At 36.8% G+C, this 17,275-nt stretch overlaps 1 protein-coding gene across 3 annotated transcripts in view; it reads left to right on the forward strand.

Moving 5' to 3' along the window:
* The window catches only part of Prp16 (ATP-dependent RNA helicase l(1)G0007), a 107,712-nt gene that overhangs the window by 89,075 nt on the left and 1,362 nt on the right, over positions 1-17,275 (forward strand). For all 3 annotated transcript variants that reach the window (XM_081745334.1, XM_081745333.1, XM_081745336.1), the window contains 4 exons: positions 1,878-2,019; positions 7,123-7,283; positions 11,531-11,685; positions 15,518-15,735. In XM_081745334.1, coding sequence (XP_081601460.1) covers positions 1,878-2,019; positions 7,123-7,283; positions 11,531-11,685; positions 15,518-15,735 — 676 coding nt within the window. The remainder of the gene's footprint in view (positions 1-1,877; positions 2,020-7,122; positions 7,284-11,530; positions 11,686-15,517; positions 15,736-17,275) is intronic.

Below are 17,275 nucleotides of genomic sequence, written 5' to 3' on the forward strand. Positions count from 1 at the left end.
CAGCTTATTATACTACAATGGTAACGGGCTAGAAGTGCTTAAAATCAGCACTAGCCCGAATATAAAAGAAGAAATTATTATAGTATAAGCACATGTAGAAATAGTTATATAAATACACCTCGTTGTTATAAGATCTGTGAATATACAAATAGAAAATTAAACAGAAAAAAATGTGTAATAAAAGGTTTTCAACAAAAGAATCTCGCAAATATTGATCTCGTGAACTAGGTAATATAAGTAACAAATAGTTGTCGTTTTATTTGGTGCCTCACAAATTGGGATTTTGTGATAATATTAAAGCAGTAGTAAAGGTTCCCAGAACTATTTCTAGATTTTGTGAGACTCATTTTCTGAAAAGAAAAACGGAGTACAAAGTACTACGTAACGGAAAAAGAATTTATTACAGTATGAATATATCCGAGCAACTTACATGAGCTTCCGAGTCTAGGGAAGATGTCCAAATTAGTCAGAGAACTACCATGAAGACAGTGAACGTGACAAGATAAGACTCTGCTTCAATCCTTTATGGAGGAGATGAGAGTACGATTTCAAAGCATGGACAGTAAAATGCAAACTATATGAACAGAAATGGATATGAAAAAGACGTTTCACGAGGACGTGACATCCGTGAAAGGTGTATTGAATGTGTTAGATCAAAGGATAAACAATAATCAGAGTCGAATAAAACGATAACTATTTGTTACTTATATTACCTGTTTCATAAAATCAATATTTGCGAGATTCTTTCGTTGAAAACCTTTTATCTCACATTTTTTCTGCTTAATTTTATATTTGTATATTCACAGATCTTATAAGAACGACGTGTATTTATATAATTATTTCTACGTATGTTTATACAATAATAACTTCTTCTTTCTTTTATATTCGGGCTAGTGCTGATTTTAAGCACTTCTAGCCCGTTACCGTTGTAATACTCAACGAATATCGCGTTCATTAATTTCAATGAAACTCACACTTGCTAAGACTTTAACACACGATCGAGCTTGGCCTAGCTATCCTTAATAAGGCTCCACTCATTAATTTCATTGGGTTGATGGTTTGAGCTCAATGGGGCTTGTACTCACTTGGACTAGGGCTCTGACTCGCTGTCCACTATAGGGATGAGCTTAAGACCGATTAAGACTGAAAGTCGGGCTTGTAACTTCGGACATCTGTGTGAGATGCAATAGTAATATTACAGAACCCCATGATATGGAATACGTAGAAATAAATAAATAAAAAAAGTAGTTAAAATAAGTACATCATTTATCATGAATACAAAGATTCTGTTATATTACTAAATCAAACTGGTTTCTTTTGGTACATTTTTGCATCCAGGTTCAATGACAGTTATCATCTCTTTCTAAACGTCTCGCTAACGCTCTCGCCTTCGGTGCGAACGGTCACGGGTTCGATTCCCGGTGGGGGCACTCGGTCGAAAAAGTGTAGAAGCTTTTTCAAGCCAGCCATCCTGAATGAAGTTTTTCTGGGTTTTCGTCATTCACACCAGGCAAATGCAGGGGTGGTACCTAACTTATAGGTCCCAGGCCGCTTCCTTCTTTCCCTTTCCTCGGATATTGTGCTTGCCAAGGGACGTCATCCCTCATATGTGACTTGCTAAATGGCCGTATCTGCCGAAAGCCCAGAAATCTAAATCCTAAATCTTTCGAAACGTCAATGGAAAAACATGTTTTTTTATTTATTTATTTATTTTTTTTTTATTAGGATCATTCTTACAATAAATATATTAGTATTAACCTTCCTTTCTAAATGTTAGTGAGGCCCTAAACTATTATTTTATAATTATTATTATTATGATTATTATAATTTTTAATATATTTTTTTTTAGAGAATTGAATAGTTTAATATAATTTCAGTATCGATGCTCTCTGTCCCATCGATCTTCTATCGTCCGAAAGGAAGAGAGGAAGAAGCAGACTCTGTGAGAGAGAAGTTCCAAGTACCTGAATCAGATCATCTGACATACTTAAATGTCTACAATCAATGGAGGAGTAATGGGTACGAATTATAGACATTTTCAATATGTTGATGTCTTCATATAAATTTTAACGTAATCTATTTTTAGTACTAATTTGAGTTGCGTCATTTTTATATTTAGATTGAAAAATATACTTTATATTTGTATATATAACAAACACTAACTTCCGTTCTCCCGTACAGACAAATGGTTAATGTTCGTGTCTCTGTGCGCATAGTCCCGGTGTTGATTCTCGGTGGAAGACGCTGTTTTCTGGGTTGACCTAGCATCGTAAGGCTATTGAAGAAATATTTGGCTTAAGAAGAGGCAATCAAGAAAGTCAGTAGTCAATGCCAGCTTCACCTGACTGACCAGAGTACTTTATGGCCTAGAAAGGTCACAGTGTATTATATTGTTTATTATAAATATGCTCTTGTTATTGTTTATATCAAGCAAGGTTACAGTGGTCCGAAGCTAGAATGCTTTTATATAATGCTAGTTTTGATCCCTGGTCATATCGCATCCCCAGAAAAGACTCAAAATAGGTTTTAAATTATCAATTTTTAATAAGTAAGAATTGTTATTTGTGTGTATTTAAGAAAGGTTTTCTACATCATAATTAATACTATATTGAAATAATATTACAGTTTCCCCCAAAACGAAAAAATAATAATCTATAGATACAAATCCCCCCCCTCTTTCTCTCTCTCTCTCTCTCTCTTTTCTGTAGAATTGACATTTTGGAGTTACGACAGTCTTATTCTGGGGGTGTGATATGAGTAGTGCAATGGACATCCACATTTTCTTCCTATTCGTTTTCCCACCAACTTAATAATTATTCACATACATTTTGTTTTGCTTGTCTCTGACTTCGTGCTATGATAAAGTGTCAAAGTGCCTTATATCGCAGTGATTTTAATTGAAAATACAAGTACATAACCTGTATTATTACGACATACTTTTTATATGATAAATAGAGAAACAACTGATTGTTTCCTCTATATCTTGTGCAGGTGCGAACTATAATAAATTAACTTCAGGGAGTGAAAAATGAGCGGCTACAGTGAGAATCGAACCTGGGATTTCGGCACACAGTCCAGGTTTGTTAACAATTGCGCTACCCAGATCGCTTTGTGATCAACAATCTATTTCACTTGTGATGCCGGTACTCAGTCTGCAGCATAAGTAATATGTTCTCTTTATATATATAAAATATGAATAATTGTCTACACGAGGAAGACAGTCATGTTTGTGGAAAGCAATTTTCAGTCTTATGAATTTAATCTATCTGATTTTTCGTTCCGGTAGCTGGTCACATTGAAATCTATATGCTGGAAAAGTTGATAATGGCTTAATTAAAAGCTCCCTATTTAGCAGTATATATATAAAAGTAACCAAGAAGTTCTGTCGCTTTTTCACCCACCACCTTCAAATGTCGATATGTCATCTAAGACGTACCAGAAGATCAAAAATAGTCCCCAATCAACATCGACTACCTTCTGCCAATGTTTTTGAAGGCCATGGATTCCATCCAGGTAGAACATATTGAGCCATGAAGCGAAGAAGGTATCAAGTGCATTTTGCACCTCTACTAGGGATTTGAACTGGCGTCCTCGAAGGCGATTGTCCAAGGAATGGAACAGGTGATAATCAGGCGGTGCAATGCCCGGGGAGCATGGCGGATGCAACAGTTTCCCATCCAAGGCGTAGAATGATGTTCCGGGTCATCGAAGCCACGTGGGGCTTAGCGTTGTCCTATAACTGGAAAACCCCTTTACGATTCAGAAGTGGTGGTTCCAGAGTTTTGAGTTTTTCTTGAACACGGCTCAACTGCTAACAGTAAACAGTGGCATGGATGCTCTGACCAGCTGGTAGCAGTTCTCGATGCACGATGCCGCGAGCAGTTCACTAAACACACAGGAGGACCTTCTGATGCAGTGCGGTTTCGGCTGTTTTGGAACTTGTTCATGGGATGCTAATTAATGATGACGGCGCCGTGGAACTTCGTACTGGATTCACTTCTCATCACATGTCAACACCGTGTCCAGAAATGTCTCCTGCCTCAGACGAGACAGCAAAGAAACACAGGTGTCTGCTCGCGTTACTTTTGGCCCGGAGTGAGACCTATCGACCCAACTTGTAGTGCTTTCCAAGTTGATGGAGGTGCTGCTGAATGCTTTCTCTTCTCACACTGAATTGTACTCCCAGTTCCTCACATGGCCACAGTTCATGTATGGCCTCAATTGCTGCCTGAAGATTTAAGTTTGTACGTGTGTTGGTCTTCCGACATTTGGTGCGTCTTCGAGTGTTTCGTTATCGTCCTTGAACTTGTTAAACCACGGCTGCATTGTCCGCGTAGTCACGACACTCTTACCAAATGCCTGGCGTATCTTCCGCACAGCTGTAGCGGCGTTTGACCCCAGTTTGAACTCGTATAGCATACACGCCCTTATAACGCTCGGTGGAGGTCCCATGTTCACTCTATCCTTACGCAAGTTCACGGTGTAACTGAACTGTCACAACCAGGTAGTATGTAAATAAATATATATACACATTTATTTCGTTTTTACCAGTGAACTGAAAGTTTTATATATTTAATTCAAAAGGTTGTAATTCCCTCTCCTGTAAAAATGTTCGTATAACGTTTTGGTATTCTTGTAGAGGTAACATTTTGCTATTCTTTATAAGAAAAGTACATGTAAATGAAAACTGAAAATGAAATTGACGTTGTCTGTTTTATCGTAACGGAGAAAGGCTGAACTGTTCTAAGTGAATTTTCGGGCATAGTTAATAGCTACCTTGGACTGCGTTTTTATAATGCATTTTGAATAAAATGCTTATTTTAAGGAGCGGTTTGAGACTAAGTGAGATGGATTTAATATTTCTTATACGAAGATAGCCAAACATGATAATGTACATTTTTACAGCCAAACATGATAATGTACATTTTTACAGGAAAGCACATTACATCTTTTGAGTTAAATTTAAAATACTTTCACTTCAGTGGTAAAAATAAAAATACATACTACTAAACAGGGAATTTTTAATTAAGGGATTATCAACTTTTTCCAACATATAGATCTCAGTGTGACCAACTACCAAAGCGAAAAATCAGAATGCGGGCAAAAAGTCAATATTTTGCCATCATCATATAGAATTAATTCATAAAGTTGAAATTTGCGTACCAGGCGTGGGAGACCGGGGTTCGATTTCCGGCGGGAGCTCATAGCCTCGCTGCTGAAAGGGACGTTAAACTGAACATCAAATTTGCGTACCATGTTTTGCCATCCTCGGTGAGACACACAAAGTGGGCAGACTAACACTCAATTTTCATATACACCTATATATGTATGTATAAACAGGATGTATAGGGATACAGATGTACAGAGGTTTTTCAGTCTGCATTTAGCCAATTTCGACTTACCTAAAAATTTAGAAGAATCCATGGCGCCAGGTCCACAGTTGTCACATGCCATTTTCTCAAAGCCCGCTTCAGCAATAGACCATAGGACTGGAGATTTAACAGGTACCTCATTGAAAGGTATCACCTGTATACCACTTGCCTCCTCCATCTCTCTGTACAATGCGAGGGACGATCGTGAGGTATGTGATGAGGCCTTGTCCATGTGAATGCTCACCAGATTGGCGTCATTGTTGGAATCTCATGCTCGTAGATCGGCAGCATGATCTGCTCCGGAAAATACTGCGAATTTATTTTGCAGTTCTTCGCCATCCTACGAATCTTCAGTTTACCTCGGTAACAGTAGCCAGTAACGACAATGAACCCTTTTGGGAAGGATTCTTTACAGACACGGACTCACCTTCTTAAGTTCTTGGCGCCTTTCTCTCGGTACATGATGGCTCTCGGTTTGCCGCAATCGGAAAGGTAAATCCATGCTTCATCGAGCGTTACGACGTACATCCACCTTTGTTTTGCTAGATGTCGTTCGTACAGCTTCCGGGCGTTACACTTTCGTTCCTTTTGGTGGGCATCCTTGAGAAGATAGCTGCGAGCTTTCATGACTTTTTCCAGCTTGAGTTGATGGTGTAACGTCCGGCTCACAGTCCCCAAAGACACGTCAAGACGGTTAGCCATACACCTTTGTGTTGGCGGATTTTCTTGCATTGCCATTTTGCGAAGTTTCCTCTGCATGATGGAGGTGGCCTTGGTGCATTCCCGCTTCCTAGGCAACTTTGTTGGTGATCCAAATGGTGGAGCTTCGTTGCCCTTGTACTTTTTAATAACATTTTTTATTCCACTTAAACTGATGTTGCAACCATTCTTCTTGCACTGTTTTCTAATGACAGAAACACTAATGTGGGCGTCATAAAGAGCCACAACATAGCCTTCCCAAAACCGGCTTAGTTTGGACGGCATTTTGGTGACAGAGCGGAAACCCACACACTTAGAAACAAATTTAACACAGCACTCACAACAATGGTCCTGTTTTGTGCGTTATTGTCGTCCGCATGGAAAAACAACTCTGTTCCCAGGAAGCCGTTGCAAAACAGTGCAGGACGCCACGAACCAGGTCGGGTGAGTCCATTCTGCCCGGGAGGGGGAAGGAACGAAATCGGCCAAACGTAGGCTGAACAACCTCTGTAATAAATAATATATATTCAACAGTTTAATTATTTGTGCCTTAGTGGAAAATCATTTTCATTCTGATCCTATCACTTCATTGATCTTAGGATGAAGAAAAGAAGAAAGAAATTGAACAAGTAATTTTACTCTTGGATTCGTTTTCTTCTTCACCAAAAAAATACTACGAAAAAAATATTTTTTAGTTTTTCTTTCCTTCTTGAGTTTCTTGTTTATTTTATTTTATTTTTTTTTCGTTTTGAACTTATTTTTATATGGAAGATAGCTTAAGCCACGAAAACGTGAAAAACGCATTTTAAACCTGTTTTAATGAAATAGGATTACAAATTGTACAGAAATTATTTGTGAGGCTTTACTCAACTCTTTTTTTGTTTTTTTTCTTTTTTTTAAATATGTTTTATTTTTTTTTTTAAGTATCTGTAATAAGTCGTACTGGTAACAACAGCACGGAAGGTAAAATAAATGTGGATCTGAGGAGATGTCATATATAACAAAGAAACTCGTTTGGTGACATCAGATTAATAAGAATTTCTTTTTTTAGTTACTCGGCGTCTTGGTGCAATGAGCATTTCATTCACGTGAAGGCTATGCGTAAAGTGAGAGAAGTTCGGCAACAATTGAAGGACATTATGATTCAACAAAAATTTGAGATCTCTTCATGTGGTACAGACTGGGACATCATAAGAAAATGCATTTGCTCCGGTAAGTTTTTCTTTTTTCCCTATATTTCAAACACAACGTAGCAAATCGTGGGCTTAGTCTTTTAAAATATATACATTGTGTATAACTTTTTTACTTTGTGTCCCTAAGTTGGGTGATTTGCTTAGACTGTTCCAATGTGCTCTACTACTTCCTTCAGTAAGATCATATATTTGATGAACTGGACATTGTTAGGTTCCTCTTTCCTATGGGATTATTCTAGAAGAATTAGTAAAATATTAATCCTCAGAAATTTTAGAATGAATGTTTCTCATTTTAGGAAACTTGTGTGTTGTATTTAGTAAAGATTGTTTATAGTTTTTTTTTTTTCTTAAACCTTCTTGTGATTGAAGAAAATAACGAAATTTCAGGAAACTATTGATCATTATTTTCCACATTTCAGCCATATTTCGTAGAAAAAGTATGACGTAACAATTAAATATTAACATTAAATGTGGAAACCTCCTTATGAGTGAAAATGAGACTGCAGAAATCCGTTGATCACTTTCCACACTTCAACAAAACGTCTTCGTAGAAAATGTGTGACTTACCGATTAAATATGAACACTGAGTTCGCAAATTTTGTCAAACTATGTGTATAAATCGGAATGAATTCTTAAATAATTGTAGATTCACGTGTATATATAAGTTGTAGAAGTAAATATTCACTTAAAAGTAGGAGGCACGGTGAATCAGCAGTAGAGCGCTTACCTCGGGTGCCTGGGGTTCTTGGTTCGATCCCGGCCAAGTAAAGTTTGTGGTGAACAACATCATGCTCGTAGATTTTGTCGGGGTACTCCCGTTTCCTCCCACTTTGTCATTCCACGAACTCTTCCATCGTCATTCACTCGCTTTAATCGTCTTCCTTAATATAATACGCATAAACGTGGAACGTTGAACTCAAAGATTTCATTTCATTTTTATATATAAAGATTGCATATATGAACACAAATTTTCAAAAATGTAACTTCTGTCAGCAAATATATAAATTGCAATTTATTCGTATGAATTTAGGAATTTATTCAGTCTTTTTAGATAAATTAGGTAGTGGCCCTAATTATCATGTCTTATCATGTAAAAGTTTATAAAACATGTATTCAGAATAGTTGTTAGAAATGCATTTGCATCATATGTAAAAGAGGCTAATATAATTAAAAGAAGATTCCAAACTGTTAACATTTATTTACAACCAACATGTACGGTAGTGTTGGAAAAAAAGTAAAATCCGATTCCTCTGATAGGCAATTTCTAAAACTTTAGTTTCCTGCTGCCGAACACATGCACAGTAGAGGAGGAATCCTCTGATCGCGAAAAATGTTACTTTTTTTTTTTTCATTCATTTTATATAGACTTAGAAATTTGTAAATCGTGAACAGGAAAAGTCAGGAAATTCATGCCCGTCAAATAAGTGGGAACCTTGGTGTTTATTAAGAAGAAACCGTCTGGTAAATTTTTCTTAACTGAATGATTTAACTAACCATACAACGCTAATATACTGTATATATCTCAGCAATATGATTTTGAGGTTGAGTGTACGAAGAATAGTAGAATCACTGAACTTATGTAGCTATTTGACCATAATTAACAAAGAATAAACCGCAAATAAAATGAAAAATAGGTAGCCAATTAAGAAAGAAGAAAAAAAAACTGTAGACATGGAACGTAATGACAGTGGGTTTCTGCGTCTTTTTTTAGGTTCAGAAATCATATGGAAAAGGTTACTTTTTAAAGACTTGGGTTTACCACAACCCCTTTATATATTTAACCTGTCTGTCAGTGTGTGTGTGTGTGTGTGTCCCTGTCCGTCCGCGTGATAAAAAAAAAAAAAAAATGTGGTCCATCCATCTGGGAAACAAAAAAAAAAAAATCCTCAAGAACCACTTAATCAGGGTTCCTACTCGTCCTGGAAATGTCCTTGAAAATGCATTTCTGTCCTTGAAATTTACAGAAATACTGAATGTCAGATTTTTCATACTTAAAATCTTCATTATAAGTGATTGCTAGTTTTGTTTGCTGTTCCTGTTTTTGTGCTGAATAATAATTTGTCATGATCCTACGTGTGTGGGTGGTTGGTGGGCTCTCTCCCAACAGGATGGTTGGCTGGGAGAACTCTCTTCTTCTTTCATCTACTCGTCTGCCAACTTCTGTCTTCACTAGTCTGTCTTCATATTAGATTATGTCTATAGATGAGGAAATTACACAACTCCATACTCAGTTGAAAAACTTGTTATATAATTCCTTTTTTCCCCTAATTATATCTGTCACACTGTCTTGTAATGAAGGTATCATGTACGAAAAATATATTTTTGTTGTTTGTAAATTTTTTCGGTGCACAATTAAAATGTCATGTACTCGTAGAAAGAATGAAAATATATGTGCTGGATGTGGGTGGATCGGGTGACGATAGGGAGAGTTGGGAGGTCACAAAGAAAAAAAGCAGCAGATTACACTCCGCTTTGTGTATTTAATTATTGTGTATTAATACTGTATTTGCATTAATATTCACCGCATAAGCTACTGTACTTTTCATTTCACTGTTGTGAGTTTTGAAACTACACTTGCAATCCTATTATACCTTCCTGTGTCGAAGTCCTGGAAAATTGGCGATTTTTCCTTGAAACGTCCTGGAAATTTTGGGGGGAAAGAGAGTGGGAACCCTGCTTAATGGGTCATAGTCAATTTTTGCTAGGATACAGAGGGTTATAAGGTAGGGATCGACTTCGTTGATGGAGATGATATCCAGACTAGAAGTGATAGAAATCACTCATTTCCGATTTTAACGTTAAATCACCATGCAACAAATACGGTAATAGATAGCGAGAAGCGGTTTCCTGCAATTGATTAAGCGTCCCAAGAATACGCTTCATCTTCTTGGTTAACTCTGTACTAAAACTAAAAGTGCTAAAAATCCACGACAACTTCCAATATTAATCTACACAGAGCAAAGACAATGAGATAGCGAAAAGCGGTCTTTAGGAATCGATATGGCGTTCTAAGAATATGTACCATCTTTTATTTTAATCCTATATTCAAAGCAGGAGTGGCAGAAATCAACCACTTTAGGTTTTAACGTTTATTGCTGTGAAATAAAAATGTAATAGATAGCGAGAATCGGTTTACTGCAGTCAGTTAAGCGTCCCAGGAATATATTCCATCTCCACTGTAATCTCCCTACTAAAACCGGAAATGATCCAGTTTTACTACAACTTCCGGTCTCAGTATTAAGAAACCATCACACCATACAAACCAAACTCCTTCACGTGTTATACACATGGCACTGTTGCTTACTCTCTCACGAAGAAAGGTAAAGAAAAAATATTTGTCTCCTCCCATTTTTTCTTCTATACCCCTAACACTTCCCAAAGGGAGAGAGGGCAGTATGCTGAGGAGGAGAAATAGATGCCATTTTGTTTCCCCCGAAATATTATTCCAAGGGATTGATAGGAGACAGAAATATATATATATTTGCGTTTTATCTCTCTCCTTGTCCTTCCCTGATTATTATTATTATTATTATTATTATTATTATTATTATTATTATTATTATTATTATTATTATTATTATTATTATTATTATTATTATTATTATTATTCACTGTTTCAGTAACATTTTTCTCAAATACTGCTTATTAGTGGCATCACAGAGTTAAAATAAATATGAGCTCCCTCGTCGCTAAGCAGTTAGCGTGCGCGCCTATGGCATGGAAGACCCGGGTTCGAGTCCCAGCGGGAGCTTATGTAGTTCGGATCTTAGGTAAAGCTGTAGGTCCACGTCCCATACAGCCTCGCTGTCGAAAGGGACGTTAAACTCAAATCAGATCAGTTCAGTTAAAATAAAGATCCAAGAGAATGTGGAAAAATATTTTTGAAATAGATATCATTCATGTTTACACTACATTCAGTTTGATCTGCCATTAATTCCTCCAAGAATTTTTCTGATCGTCAAGTAAATCACTATGATGGTGTGCATCATTCCCAGGTAGTTGCTTCTAAAATTTATCCTGAATGTATATGTATTTTTCTAATCACCCGGAGTGATGAGTGAAGATTTAACAATGGTGTCAGGATGGTTGTCAATTTTGTAACAGCATGCATTGCACATTCTGGTAAAAACTTAAGCTTAAAAATAGATTCGTCTTTTTTAAAAAAGGTTGTAAATGTTATGTAAAAAATTATGAAAATGTATTTTAACATGTTTGAAACTCCGACTTTGAGGACTGCTAATCTGTTGTATCGTACTTTCTCTGTAGCCTACTTCCATCAAGCAGCTCGATTGAAAGGCATAGGAGAATACGTAAATTGTAGAACTGGTATGCCATGTCACTTGCATCCAACGTCAGCGTTATTTGGCATGGGCTACACTCCAGATTATGTTGTATATCATGAACTGATCATGACTGCGAAGGTAAGTTTTATGTGGTATTATATTTATTTATTTATTTAAGGAAGGAATTGTGGGGAGTGCCTATTTTTAGACTTCCAAACTGTGCTATACGAAAGTATGAAAGTCATAAAATGGCTAAGTCCGTTTGATGGCAGATATCAGTGCAAAAATGGTGAGAGATAGTGAAGAAAGTTTTTTGATATGGACCTGTTTCCCAAGAATGATTCCATCTCCCTTCTTAACCCTCTATTCAAACTAAAAGTGTTACAAATCAACCATTTTTGGTTTCTACGTTAATCACTATAGAAAAAAAATTAGTAATGTCTTATATATATATATATATATATATATATATATATATTAAAAAAAAATAAAATGGAACTGTTGAAATTTCCTACATCTTCTGGTTTCAAATTCTAATCTCCTTAGAGCAAGGATGTTAGCAAATTTTGTTTCCATATGGATTCAATGTCTGAAGAACAGGTTCCGATATTATCTCTCTTTTCTAATAGGAAGTGATACCTTATCAATACCTGTTTCAACAGTAAATCTTTCTCTCAATCAACAGTAGTTTCACAAAGTAAAGATAAACCAATGTAGCACCTCTTTTCCGCGTGTGCCGAAGACATGTAAGAAATGTTTTTATTAGATTCCGGACACTGTAATGCCGATTGTTATTCCAAGAATGGGCTGTTGATAGGTAAGTCTAGATTTGGTTTGAGTTGTGCGTACATGCAGTTGTTAATCTCGCATCTTGACTCTAGACATACTTAGTAACAGGGCTGTTTGCTACGAGATGAAGGGTTAAAACATTTGTCTTTTAGACTTCCAAACTACGCTATGCATAAGAAAAGGAATACAGTTTTAAGGTATCTTGCATATTCTTATTTTATATGCGGTATATATCTAAGTAATATAAATACGGTCGGCTGCTGTCATTTCGACACCTTTATTGAATCTCTTATGTCCTTTATTAGCACACATCTCCTAGAAATCAAAATCAAATTTTCTACCTACGTTCCAATTTAGAGCTTTTCTTCCACATATAGAAACATTGTCTTTGTATTGCAAGATATTCAAGCATTAAATTAAAGTAACACTGGGTTAACTGTTGGTGCTTAAGCTGTTCACTGAATTATATTAAATAAATAAAAGTACGATTCTTGTTACAAAGTAATGTATCTTCGAAGTAAGCTGTGCATAAGTAATGGGAGTCTCATAGAACGATCATGTGTTTGTCAACAGGTATAAAAGGAAAAATGGTAACATACACCCTCCATTCCAAAAGAACCGAACTTTTGAAAACAAATAGTACCACTAGTGCCATCTGTTGTAATACTTTACCGGTAGATGGCGTAGTCCCTCATTGACAACTGGTATAAATGTCATGACATTTGGATGCACGGCAACAAAGTTATTGCGTTTCAACTGTCAGTGTGTTGTGTACATCGGTCGGAAAATGAGTTTCAAACAACGAGCTGCAATTGAGTTTTGTGTTAAACTGGGTAAAACTTTTAGTGAAACGCACCAAATGCTACAAAATGCATATGGCGATGAGTGTCTATCCCGTACGCAAGTTTACGAGTGGTTCAGGCGATTCAAATCGGGTAGAGAGACGCTGGATGATGACGAAAGATCAGGCCGTCCCAGAACCGGATTATCGGAAGAAAACATCGATAAAGTGCGTGAATTCATCAAACATAACAAAAAATCGTCGGTGAAAGTTATTGAAATGGAATTAGGCATTCCTCAAACAACCACATACCGCATTTTGACCGAAGTTTTGGGCCTTAAGAAGGTTAATTCGCGGTTTGTACCACACAAACTCACCGAAGACCAAAAACTTGATCGAATTGCGCATTGCAAAAACATCGTTAAAAGTGCTCGGCAGAATCGAAACTTCTTGAAATCGATTGTAACTGGTGACGAGACGTGGTGTTTTGAATATGAGCCCGAAACAAAGCGGCAAAGTGCTGAATGGAGAGCGCCGGATGAAGGAACACCCAAAAAAAGTCGCTTGGTGAAGTCAAAAGTTAAGGTGATGCTGATTTGTTTTTACGATTCAAAAGGAATTATCCACAAAGAATTTGTTCAGCCCGGCCAGACAGTCACTGGAGAGTTTTACTTGGGCGTCATGAAGCGTTTGCTGGCAAGAATTCGTCGTATTCGGCCCGAATATCGCGAAATCGGCAGTTGGACTCTTTTGGACGATAATGCACCATCACATCGTTCGCGACTTGTAACTGAATTTTTGGTCAAAAATCACATTATTCGGTTGCATCATCCGCCCTATTCACCAGATCTCGCTCCGTGCGATTTCTATTTGTTCCCGAAACTGCATTTGGCGATGAAAGGAAAGTGGCACGCATCGATTGATGCCATTGAGAAGGCGACGACCGCCGTCCTAAAGACCATTCCAATAAAGGACATGGAGAAGTCGTTTGACAACTTGTTGGAGCGTGCAAATATGTGTATCGATGCAGAAGGGGAATACATTGATTAATAAAAATGATTTGTTCCAAAATGTACATTGCTTTTTTGTTTTTTTAAAACGTTCGGTTTCTTTTGGAATGGAGGGTGTATAGCGAGAGGAGGGTTTTCTGATATGGATATAGCGTTCCAAGAATATCCTATTTTAACCGGAAGTAGTAGAAATCTCCGGTCTTCATTTCCGGTTAAACGGCAAAAGAGAGGGAGAAACCTTTTTTGGTGTGGATTCTGCATAATAGGCTTCTTGTCTGCCTTTAGCGCTCTACTGAAATCAGAAGTAGTTGAAATCCATTACAGCTTGGATTTCAGTCTTGATCTTTATAGACCAAAGACGATAATGAACTAGGTCCTCAAGAATAGCTTCCATCTCCGTGTTTATCTTTGTAGCTCAACTGGAAGTGGTATAAATGCACTATTTCCAATGTCAATGTTAATTGCAATAGAGTGAAAACACTAAAGGATGGCGGAAAACTGTTTATTAATATGGATTCATCATTCCAACGACAGATTTCATCTCCACCCTTAATCCTCTACCGAAATTGGACGTGCTAGAAATTTAAATTCCGTTTTCCATAGTTATCGTAGAACAGTTTCTTGATATGAATTTACTGTCCCAAGAATAAGTTCAATCTCATTCTAATGTCTCTGTTCAAACCGGAAATAATAATCTATTATCAGTATCGGTTTCAATATTGATATGCAAAAACGGTAATAGATAGCAAGAAACAGTTTCTTTCATACGAATTTAGTGTCGCAAAGGACATGGTCAGACTTGGTTTTAATCACTCTAATCAAACCGGAAGCTGTACATATCTTTCGCTTAAGGATTTAATATTGGATTTTCGTAGGTCAAAAATTATTTGAGATACCGAGAAATTGTTTTTGATACAGATTCAGCCTCCGAACAGTAGGTTCCATCTCTTCTGTTATTTTCGCTTTTTGAAATGGAGGAGCTGCAATGGTTCAGAGGTAGGGTTCTCACCTATGGGGCATTGGTTCCCTATTTCGATCGTCGCTTGCGCCATTTTGTAGTGGACAAACACTGCGTGCGTAAGTTTTCTCAAGGTTCTGCCGTTTCCTCCCACTTTTTTATTCGATCATTCATTCATTATCACCATTAGTCTCTTTTAGCCTCGGTAGTGACGTAAAAGTAGAACTTTTGTTTCATTTCTTTAATTGAAATTGACAAATCCATCACTTCCGGTTAGAATGTTGAATCTCTATAGTTTGGAAGTTTACCATACTTATACAGTATGTTGTTCAAAAGATGTCTCTTGAATCACATACTCTGAAAAAATCTCTATGTGTGATAACATCTCTTTACTTGTGCCTTATCGTTAATATTGGTTTCGTATCCTTGTAGGAGTACATGCAGTGTGTAACTGCAGTGGATGGCCAGTGGCTTGCAGAGCTAGGACCTATGTTCTTCTCTGTGAAAGAAACTGGAAGATCAAGGCGAGAGAAACGGCAGCAAGCTCTGGAACATCTCCAGGAGATGGAGGCTGAGATGAAGAAGGCCCAACAGGAGATTCAGTTGCGGCGAGAGGAACAGGAAAGAAAGGAGCAAGCTGGAGCCAGAAAGTAAGATATTATCATATATTTTTTTACCAAAATAGGAATAGTCTCCATCAAAAGCGTACACTTATATAAATGAATACGTACTTCGGAACGAATAAGTTAATGATATAGTTTACTTTGACAATAAGAATCAAAGAGCAAAAGTACTTAAATTTTTTTCCCCCGAAATTATTAATAAATGTAGCGGATAAATGTATTGTTCTAATGTAGATAGTCTAAAGATTTTCTTTGTCTTCAAGTTCAAACATAGTTGAATGATTAGTAGAGCTGGTTATATATATAATGTGACTTTCGGTCGCACTATCATGAGTACTAGTCAAATTATATGTAGCGAACTTTGGTATATTAATTCAGAAATAGCGGCAGTGGCAGAGTATATTGACCATGTATTAAGCAGATAAACCGGATAAAATCTTCCCTGGATTGTACTTCCATGTTATTTTCTTATAATTTTTTATAGTTTTTCTGTCATCTTATGAACAGAGTAGATTAGCAGGAAGTTTTTTTGAATGCTGTTATTTTTGTCTAATTGGACCTTTTAAATACTTGTTTCTTTTCAGTCATAAGTTATTTTTATGACAGATGTAGACATTCCCTACTAAGTTCTGAACATATTGTATATCAATAGATCTAGATCTCCTACATTCGGAATTTTACGAATTAAAAGGAAATTCCATTAATGAAGGATTCATGAACGTAAGTGCAGACTCGCACAAAAAGGCATAAGGCTAGCTAGGTAGCATTTACTTAAACCGTGTTCACTATTAGAGTGATCCCAATCTAAACTAACCCACGTGGTCGGTTGGTATTTGTTTGGCCACAGCAACAGAAATGCAACATAGAAGGGATGCATCCACAGAAAATAGATCCAATTTTAGAATTATAATAAACTCGTAAATATGCTTTTCATTTATTCCTATATATATCAAGATTAAAAAATGGAAATGGTAAAAAGTATATCTTCCTACATCATTAAGATGAGGTAAATTAACAATAAAATTCAGCAGTTGTGTATTACGTCATTATGAAGTCTGCCCAACGATCACTGGTTTTTCATTTAGTTCTTGGGTCGGCATCGTGGCTACAAATCTATTCCTCTTGTCTCCTATCAAGTGTGCAGAACAAAAAATAGGCAAACCATTTACGAGTGGTAAGAAATTCGTAACTCAGTATGTTTCTCATAAATTCCGTGAAAAATATCCGCTACTCTCGATATATGATACAGTATCACTAACCTCTGAGTTTACTGGTATATCGCTACAAGCATTAATAAGATTCAGGAAGAAAAACTCAAGAGATTCGGATGGGGATAGGATGTACACTTTGTTTACATCAGGATTACTCCAACCGTGAACACTGTTTAGGAGATTGTGGTTAGCACGTCGGCTACAGTCAATCTAGTTTTCGACCTTTTAGTGCAGAATCCGCCACTCTTTTATTTAGGTAGTTTCCCCATGCCAAGTGAAGTTTGTGGTGGACACATTCGTTTGTTTTATCTATGTTTTCTCGGGGTTCTTTCATTTCCTTATTCTACCATATCATG

Source organism: Thermobia domestica, chromosome 18 (genome assembly GCF_964235325.1).
Source record: "Thermobia domestica chromosome 18, izTheDome1.hap1.1, whole genome shotgun sequence".
NCBI lineage: Eukaryota > Metazoa > Arthropoda > Insecta > Zygentoma > Lepismatidae > Thermobia > Thermobia domestica.